General features: G+C 37.9%; 2 protein-coding genes across 2 annotated transcripts; one reads left to right on the forward strand and one right to left on the reverse strand.

Annotated features, from left to right (window-relative positions):
• The first annotated feature begins 1,391 nt into the window (after positions 1–1,391).
• Positions 1,392–4,430, forward strand: LOC129318985 (homeobox protein ATH1). The gene is made up of 6 exons (XM_054964013.1): positions 1,392–1,749; positions 1,908–2,033; positions 2,238–3,353; positions 3,505–3,860; positions 3,963–4,023; positions 4,122–4,430. The coding sequence occupies exons 3-6, from the start codon at positions 2,352–2,354 to the stop codon at positions 4,260–4,262; spliced, it is 1,560 nt and encodes a 519-aa protein (XP_054819988.1). The 5' UTR covers positions 1,392–1,749; positions 1,908–2,033; positions 2,238–2,351; the 3' UTR covers positions 4,263–4,430.
• Positions 4,431–4,889: 459 nt separating this feature from the next.
• LOC129318451 (uncharacterized) lies at positions 4,890–8,453 on the reverse strand. The gene is made up of 5 exons (XM_054963215.1): positions 7,451–8,453; positions 7,027–7,079; positions 6,190–6,356; positions 5,955–6,106; positions 4,890–5,687 (listed from the first exon to the last, which is right to left on the reverse strand). The coding sequence occupies exons 1-5, from the start codon at positions 8,217–8,219 to the stop codon at positions 5,293–5,295; spliced, it is 1,536 nt and encodes a 511-aa protein (XP_054819190.1). The 5' UTR covers positions 8,220–8,453; the 3' UTR covers positions 4,890–5,292.
• Positions 8,454–9,550: the final 1,097 nt, after the last annotated feature.

Genomic DNA, 9,550 nt, shown 5'->3' on the forward strand with positions numbered 1-9,550 from the left:
ATAAATATATTACATTAAAATTTGTAAAAATACTGTACCACTTATAAGCACAAAATAGTTATGAAACTAAGAAAGTTATCAGAAGTAAAACAATGTTCGGTGCACTGAAATGTATTTTTTAGAAAGAAAAATATAATTTTTTAAAGTATTTTTTTTTTTGTTTGGCCTGTCAAACATCACATGAAGTTGTTCAACTTCAACGCATACCAAAGTGTCAATAATTTTGTCACACAACTTCACTATTTTTTTTTTTTTTCACACGCATGCTAAAGACAATTTTATTTGAATTACGGGTACAAAATGTATGCACCTTCCCACCACGGGATTCCCAATCACACAACTTCACTTGTAATGATTTTTGACTACAGACGTAGAAATAAAAGCAGGGGGCTTGCCAAAGGTGGGAAATAAAGGTAAGGGGTTTTTGCAGAAAGTAAGGCCAAGGCCCACTTGTATGACAGAGTTGGTTTTGGCATTTATGAGGAAGAATGGGCACTTCACTATGCTCACACAGTGATCCGTATTATCCTAAAGCTTACACATGCCCCACCAATCACCCTCTCTCTCTCTCTCTCTCTCTAAATCACCTTTCTTCATCCCTACCTTCCGTCACCAACATGTGCTTATTCGGTTCAGTGTTCACCTACCATCTTCGTTGTTTTACACTCGTGAATACAAGTAATGAAATCCTTGCAATGAACGTTTATAAGCTGCAAAAAAATCATGACGAATTTGAAATTTTATATCGTTCTTCTGTCCAAAATCATCTGAGCATTGATAAAGTCGTGGACGATGGAGAAAACCTCAAAAGGAAAAAGACATTATCCGCCTCGAGGCAGGACTATGATTTGGCCTTTCAAAGATGGATAGATGATCCTACGAAAATATTCAGATAAATTACCATTGCATTGAATCCAGAGGCCGTGCTCCTGCGCACTTACTAATTATCTAGTTTAGTTAATTATTATACCCCGTGCCCATTACGGTGCCTCTTAGAAATCATGCTCATGCAGGACTGGCCCACACAATCAACGACATGGGATTAATAGGTTCACTAATAATAGCTATAGTGAATTAGTCAAAGATCTTCGCTGCTCTTTTTCATCATTTGTTTTGGCCTTGCTTACCTCATTTTATCTGTGTCTGGCCACCCTCAAAGAAAAGCACTTTGCTAAAACAGTGGTTTTTTTCTTTCCACTAACCTCTAGTTGTTGCAGCCTCGAGGGAAAGTTAGGGACTTTTTTTACTCCATTTACTCATCTTTCTCGTCACAGTACGTTTCTTGTTTTTAAAAGAGCTAAAAAGCGAAGGCTTTCGTTGAGTAGCACCTGCCATGAACAGAAGTTGGAACAGAGAGAATCCATATATTTTGATAGCGATGGTTACAGAGCAGCAGATAATAAGATGGGGTGAGCGAGGAGGACAAAAGAGATCAGAGCGAGGGGCAAGAAATGGGCCCCTCAAAGCCTGCTTCAGAAATGAGTGCCCCTAACGTCCTTTCTCTCTCTCTTTTCTCTGCGGCAGAGCTTCTTCCTCCCTCTGCCTCTATTAATGAGCCACTTTTGTCCCTCACCATTCAAACATGCGCGCATAGCCTCCTTTTTCTTCTTCTTCCATCGTATATGTATGTTTTAAGTGTGAGTGCAAACTGTTGAGAGAAGAAGACAAGAATGGGGCCATAAGGAGCAGAAGTATACCGCCTCATTTTTTGGGTTTCCGGCATGGTTTAAGGTTTCAACTTCGAGCAAGGTAAGCTGGGAGCTACTGGTTCCTCGTTGGCCTCTTTCCTTGTTTTGATCATACACAACAACCTGCTTCTGATCTCTCGTGCATTTCTGCTTTTGGCTATCGTATGTAACAATTGGACCTTACGCAGAGCTTTTTTCCCCCCTTCCCTTGCTCTCCAGATAACCGGTGGACAAGTACGTATACGGGCTATCAGCTGTCAAATATTCGGACCGTCTCCGGTTCTTCAAGTAATACAGTGACTTACCTTGCTTTCTGGTGGATGAGGACACCATTTGCAGCGTAAAGTAAGTTTGTTAAATTTTAAGCGTCCAGTTGATACATTATACTTGAGAGGAGTCTGAAAGCAATCTGATGTCAAATTTTTAACTTTTGATGTATTGTCTACTGTAGAACTTAAAATTTGGGGCCAGGATTCATCAATTAGGAAGTCATAGAATCGTCTATTCATCTCGCTTATTATTCCCTGGTTTTATTTTCCTGTTATGTAGCTTCGATGCGGCTTTGATATATAGCCGATAAATGAACAAAGAGAGTTCTTGAAAGGAAGAAAGATATCGAGATTTTTTTCCTCCTATCAACCTAGAGTAGATCCCTTAATCATTATGTGGATGCAAAAAGGAATGTTGAGTGCTCCTGAGGAGATAGGTGGCCGGGATTCAAGTGTCATAAATGAAACTCCACAAAATGCGACGCCCAACTCACTCATTCAGTGTTATTCATTAAACCTCAATGGCCAAACCCGTATCACAGATGGAATATCAATGCTTTCTGGTTCTGAAGTGCATGGTGCATCTGTAAGTAATGTGAATGCGCACCTGATAAATCCTCAAAGTATTGATTCTGATATACTTGCTTCATCGCAAGGAAAGAACATTTTTGGATATGCATCACATGGAACTTCATGTCCCATGAATAACAGCGAGTTTCAAGAGCAAACAGCTGGAGGAACACCAGTTACCCCTGCTTCACTTGCTGGTATTCTTGCTGCTAGAATTGGTCTTCAAGAAAATTTAGAGAAACCACAAGGTTTGTCTCCTTCATTCAGTTCATTGGACTCATTGGGACCTTTTGTGTTAGACAATTGGTCGTATATTCCAAACCATTTGCATTTAACTTCCCGAGACCATGGCTGCAACAATCATATGCCTGATGGAAACTTGGATTCAAATGGGTGGGCCTCATCAAATGTTACAAACTTGAGCAGCCATGCTTATGTTTCACCTAAGTTTAGTAATGAGCCTGTACTAAGTCTTGCAACATCTCCAGCCACAGGCCAGTTATCAGAGGTGAGTTGTTCTGATGAAGTCACCCGTTGCTTCAATAAAACAAGGTCAGGCTTGGAACATCCCTCTTGCAGCAACAGGGAGCTTGCCATGAGTTTGAACTCAAACAGACACTTTCATTTTTCACAAGCAATGTCGGGATCAAGATATCTTACTGGAGTTCAGGAGATACTCGCTCAACTTGCAAGATTTTCACTCGAGAATCTTGAGCAGGTAAGATATTCAGAAGCAAGTTCTATGTTCAAATTCCACATGGAAGCTCCATTGCAAAGACATGCAGCTGAATCCAAGAAATCCCAGCTGCTGACACTATTAGAACTGGTATGAATCGTACATCCTTATCTCACTTGTCGTGGTGGCGATTATTGTCCTGGTTGATTCAGAGATGTAATTATGTTCATTTTTTTTTTTCATGTTTCAATAATTGATGGATGGAAAATGATTCAAATGAGCTCATCTTCTTTTGACTCAGGTGGACAACCGATATAATCAATGTTTGGATGAGATTCATACTGTCGTGTCTGCATTCCATGCTGCTACAGAGCTGGACCCACGCGTTCATGCGCATTTTGCTCTTCAAACAATCTCTATCCTATACAAGAACTTGCGAGAGAGGATTAGCAATTGCATTCTTTCCATGGGGCCAGATTTTGACAATTTATGCACAGTGGACAATGAAAGATCTGTTGAAACTTCACTCATCCATAAGCAATTGGCTCTCCAACAGTTGAAACGAAAAGATCATCAATTATGGAGGCCGCAAAGGGGCTTGCCAGAAAACTCTGTCTCAGTCTTACGTGCCTGGATGTTTCAGAACTTTCTCCATCCGTGAGTTTTGTTACTATAAGATATATTATTTATGAACCCCACAAATATTAAACTCCAATTTGTCAAATATATTTCTATAAGATATGATTGATGGATTTCCAGGTATCCTAAAGATTCAGAGAAGCATTTACTTGCACTAAGAACTGGGTTGACGAGAAGCCAGGTACGTGCTTGCTGGACCGAAACTCGATCATTGAGCAAACTGTCTTAATCGTGATGGTGCCTTTTTATGATCCGATTTTCTGGTTTCTATGTGAACAGGTGTCTAACTGGTTCATAAATGCTCGTGTTCGGCTATGGAAACCCATGATTGAGGAAATGTACGCTGAACTGGATCATAAAAGAAAGGCTAGTCGAAATGAAGGAGGAATAGAGAGCAGCCATGGAAGGCTTGAGCGATGAAATATGAGGAAACATTTCTGGATCATAAATGCTTTTGTGAATCAAGTCTAACTGAAGACAAATCACATAATTTGCCCTGCATAGTTGGATATTGCAGGTGTACAGTGCTAATAGAAATCTACTAATAGGAATCTACTTTCAGTGATAATTCGACAAAAGGTGCTTTAATTATCGAGCGTTTTAAAGTAGTGCTATCGTACTATTCGTTCTTAACTTCGTAACATTTAGCCTAAGCTAGCTAAGCTTGTTTTATCGATCTGGTTCCGTATCAAGTCGGTGATCATAATAGTTTATTAAACTTACAAGTGGTAAATTATTCTTTTATCCCCGAGACACTGGTAAATTTTCGCACATGTTCATGTTATGTGTATAAAATAAACATATATTTTTAAAATAGAAAAATATTATCATAATTATGTATATCTATTTTTTATTACAAGAGTTTAAACCTACCAACACTCATGCATGCTTCCCAGTTACCACTTGAGCTAACTAAATGATGAATTCCAAACTTTAAGTGGTTGTGTTTGTTAGCATTCATAATAACCACACACTTCAAGTCTCTAAGTTTTAATATAGTCAGTCCTTCATAAAAATAATAATAATAAGATAGATGCGTCAACGGGGGAAATCAAATGACAGATCCTGGTTCGGTATTATTTGAGAAGACACTAGTCTTCCCTTGGAAATAGAGTGCGTGTGCGTGTAACTTCTTGCATGCACATCAAAGGTTCACAGGGCTTCTTTTCATGACTAATTTAGAAACATAAAGAATAAGAGAAGCAGGCGATGACAGCTACGGTTACCCGTTACCCCATAAGCCAACTCTTCGAGATTGAACTACAAATTCCAACCATGAAGAAAGCTCTCCCTAAACTAGCTTCCAAAACACGCTAGGTTCCTATCAAAGGACCAGCTTCTCAATGTGTTTCCGGTTTACTAGCGCAAAATGACTGACCTGCCTGGCATCTTCGTATGGTTGCTGCCCCGCCCGTTACTTAGGAAACTGAGCGAGACCGAAACATCCAGCTCACTGCTGAGGGAATACAATTGAGCTTTCCCTCATTGAGTTCTCCTGAAACTGGCACCTCATAAACTTTACCTGTGGTTTAGTCTCATCCACAATACCTTCTTTGCGTTTTCTTGTTCCATCAGTGCTGCTATTATTCACTCTATCGTCCGAAGACAAAACCATGGCGTCCATAGGATCAGCCATCTCTATATCGCAGGCGTCAACTTTATCTTCCTCTGTCCCTCTGCGACGAGAGTATAGAAAGAGATTCTTACCCGCATTGTAACAGGAATTTTTTATGATTTGGAGACCGTACTCAGTTCTTGATGTAAAATACTCAGCTTTTGCACGTAGCTTGGCAGTATCCCCATCGAAGATGGTCAATCCTTGATCCTCAACGACTAGAAGCCACTCTGATTGTTAAACCATGTGTTAGACATTTGAAGAAGAAAAATTCTTACAGACAACAAAGAACAAAGAAAAACCACAAAGATGGGAAGCTTGTCTCAGTTAACTGCTATGAGTCCAATCGCCAAGGCAATGACAATGCGACAAAATGGATTTCAAAATGGAGCCACATTCACTGAAATAGATACTTATAACAGCCATTTGAAGCTGCAAAAGTAACAGCCTAAGAGACAAAATTTGCGAGAGTTTCTGAATATTTTCCAAGAACTCACTTATAAGAGCTATAGGAGTGGAAACATTTGGTCGGCCAATCATTCCGCCAACACTACCCTGACTAGTAACCCAGTTAATCAATTGAATAGGTATGCATGATCTAGAGAAGCCATTTAAATAAGAAATAGCTTTATCTTGATCGCCTTTGTCCCTGTGATCAACCAGATCATGAGACCATCAGCCAATAATTTAAGGAACCCTTTGCTCCATCACAACAAGAGTCGTTTCTCATACCTAGCAGATTGGATTGCCAAGTCAGTGACAAACAACCACGTTAAAGCGAGATCTTTCAAGCTTTTGGGACATGGTGGAACTCTTGCTTGAGGGTTAGTAAAGGAGTACTCTACCATCATAACAGCATTGAATAGGACTTCTTTAAGAAGAGCTTCATTTCCAGAACCCTATATAGTAAATGAAGTAATTAGTTGTTGAACCAAATAATATTATATCCATCCTATATATCTCTATGTTTAAGTATATATCGGTAAGGACATAATTCATTTTATATAACTAAACTCTTAATTTAATTGTTCAAGAAGACGGGCTAATAAACACCATAAATAGCTAATCCACCAATCCTTTTCAAGGGTAACATACTGAAAATCACATGTCAGTATTTGTTTATGAAGAAGCAGTAAACTAAATCATCTTAATGGAAAAGGTTTGATACATTTAAGTTTTAAAACTACTAAATCTAAACTACTTACTAATTTTGCCTTACCTCAAATATCAAATGAAGAATATAACTTAAGGTAAACTGACGTGAACAATATGCTACACAATAGCTCACTCCATTCATATTCTCATCCGTAAAATATGTTTCAGCCTGCCAGCGAGGGGGCAGTGGCCCTGGCATCTATTAAACTTATGCCTCATGCGCAAAGGCATAGAAGTCTCCTCAATTCTCTTGCGAGATCTTGAAATTATTCAAGGCTAATGTTATGGCGCCTTAAGCTTTGTGACCCAGACATCACCCGCGGGGGAAGTACGTGCTTTGCCTAAATGTAAAACCCAATAATTCCAAACTGCAAAGTATCACCAAGGAAAACTAAAATAAGACATCATACTGACCAGTAAGTTTACCACTGGCAAAACTGGCTCCAGCATCATCCTGGAAAGGGTATCTGATACCAAAAAATAATAATAACAATAAGAATTCAGGAGCTGCAAACATGAAACTAGAATAGGATCACCCCAGGATGCTCAATAAGTTCAACAAAAGATAAGTTGAAAAAAAACAAACAAACAAAACAAAACCAACGGGGATACATGCATAGTACGCAGTCATTAGAATACCAAAACAGCCTTGAGGATTAGAATACCAATATAACTAAACGAAAAAACGTGCATTTCATCGAAGGATCAGCTCCCTAAGACCCAAAAATCCAGACTCTCAAGTAATGAAATAACGTGACTGAATTAAATTACAAGTTAAAAAGAGCGCAAGTTATAGCGTTTCAATTTCAATTTTCGTATGGAGGAACGAGTTTCTCACCCAAAAAATAAAAATTGCGAAACCCGGTGATGGTCTGAACTGCTGTACCGTACAATTTCTTCTCCTGCTCCGCTTTCGCAATCCCCGTTTCGAACTTCAGGCACAAATTCAACAAGAGAGCTTCACACATCACGATTCCGGCTAAGAACCCAATATCACATCCCGATTTAATTCCCTTGCAAAGTTGGTCGCTGATAATGGGGAAAAATTCTTTCGAGTGATCCCGAACCCCAGATTGATCAACTACCCACACGGGTATTACATCCAGGAAACTAGGGTCCAGACTAGTCATCCCATCGCTGTCTTCTTGAAGCTCCTTGCCACAGAAAATGCTACAATAACTAATCAGTCCTTCCAATAAGCTCTGGACATCGCTCTTCAAGTCTGTCTCCTCGAGCACCAAACGATGCAACTCAAAGACAAAAGGAGCTAGAATAGCAATCCTTTTCATCGAACCACAATAATCCGAACAGGAGACCAGCAGCTGGAATAAATCTTTGGCTAATGCTGCTCTTGCCGAAGATTCTCTCCGAACTGCTAATTTGGTAGTATGAAACCCAAGGGCCGAATAAAACCAGACGATTTCCAAAGGCGGGTCGGGCATGTTCTGCAACAATCGAGAAAATATGGAACTGAAATCGCAGAAATCAGTGACGCCATTCCTGTATTTAGTTATGAAATGATCAACTGATTCTTTAAGCATGGAATAATGAGGCGGTAAGTGGACGGTGTTGGGATTTTCGGGAGGGATCAATGGAGTTGGGATCATCTTAACTATGGCGAGAAGAAAATACGGACTTCAGTACCCTTCTGAAGGGGCAATACTCCAACCAACTTGAAGCTCTGAGCCTCTGATAGAGTTCTAATCTTGTAAAGCAACAAGCTGGGGAGTCAAAGGAAGACCGAAATTTGAAATGGGGGAAGCAGAATGAAAACCCTAGGCTTGCGAGTGCGGAAAACGGGAGGGAATATGGGGCAATTTGGCAACGGGCGACTTTTTGAATTCCGACCTGCTGTCTTGCATGCGTGTACAGTTAATGTCGTTATTTAACTACGCATTGGTGCTGCTTGCGAGTGGTCAAGTCAACCTGGATCATTACGTTTTTAAAAGGATAATTAAATAAATTAATTTTTTTTAAAACATGTGATTCCATTCTCTTATCATTTCTATATACTGTCCTTGGCTCGTAGAGAAAAATATAAAAAAATAAAAAAAATAAAAAAGAGAAAATAAGTGAAATATAACCTCTCATTGTGTTTAGCTAAGTGAGAGATAACTAAGAGAAAAAAAAATTATTAATTTTATATGAATAATAATAACCTTATTATTTATAAAAATATTTATGTAATAAAATTTAATATTATAATATATTATATGTAATAAAAATTATTACATATTATTGACTGAATAAAGATATTATTAGAAATTATTTTATTCAATATTGACAAAAAATATTTTATCCAATTTTAAAATTGTATTTACTAAATTATTAAATATATAGTAATCTTAAAATTTGAAACTATACTTAATTGAAAATTAACTTGAAAATTTAGAATTACTATCTATTTAATTAATCTAAAAATTAAATATATTACTTATTTAATAAAAGTTCATGATCAAAATATAATTACACTAGAAATATCATGACAGAAATAAAGGGAAGAAAGAGACAACAATGAAAAAATTTATAGGTAAATTTGGAAATGAAATTTTCTCCCCAAAATCTTCCCCTATCTGGAGAAAAAAATTAAAGGTAAAAACATGTAAGTCTTATATGTTATTTTTCTCTCACTTTTCTTTTCTCTCCATTTCTCTCTCCGTAGTCATGCAAAAAAAAATATTATTTTTTTCCCACTTTTTTCTCGCCCTCACTTTCCCCTCCAACCAAGCATAACATAACAAGGTTTGGGCAAAATAATGAGTTGCCTATGTTTTTGTCATAAAATAAAGTCATTTTTGAACTTTTTTTCCCCTCATTCTAACTCCTAATTACTGTAAGGCACTCCTAATTATCTCGAATCAATAAAATGTAATTAAATCACTAAGATAGCATACAATGAAATGATTTTTGAAATTTAGCATATTTAAAAACAAATTAA

The sequence above is a fragment of the Prosopis cineraria genome, unplaced genomic scaffold (genome assembly GCF_029017545.1).
Source record: "Prosopis cineraria cultivar Desert tree isolate PC_DT_omini unplaced genomic scaffold, ASM2901754v1 PC8, whole genome shotgun sequence".
Lineage (NCBI taxonomy): Eukaryota > Viridiplantae > Streptophyta > Magnoliopsida > Fabales > Fabaceae > Prosopis > Prosopis cineraria.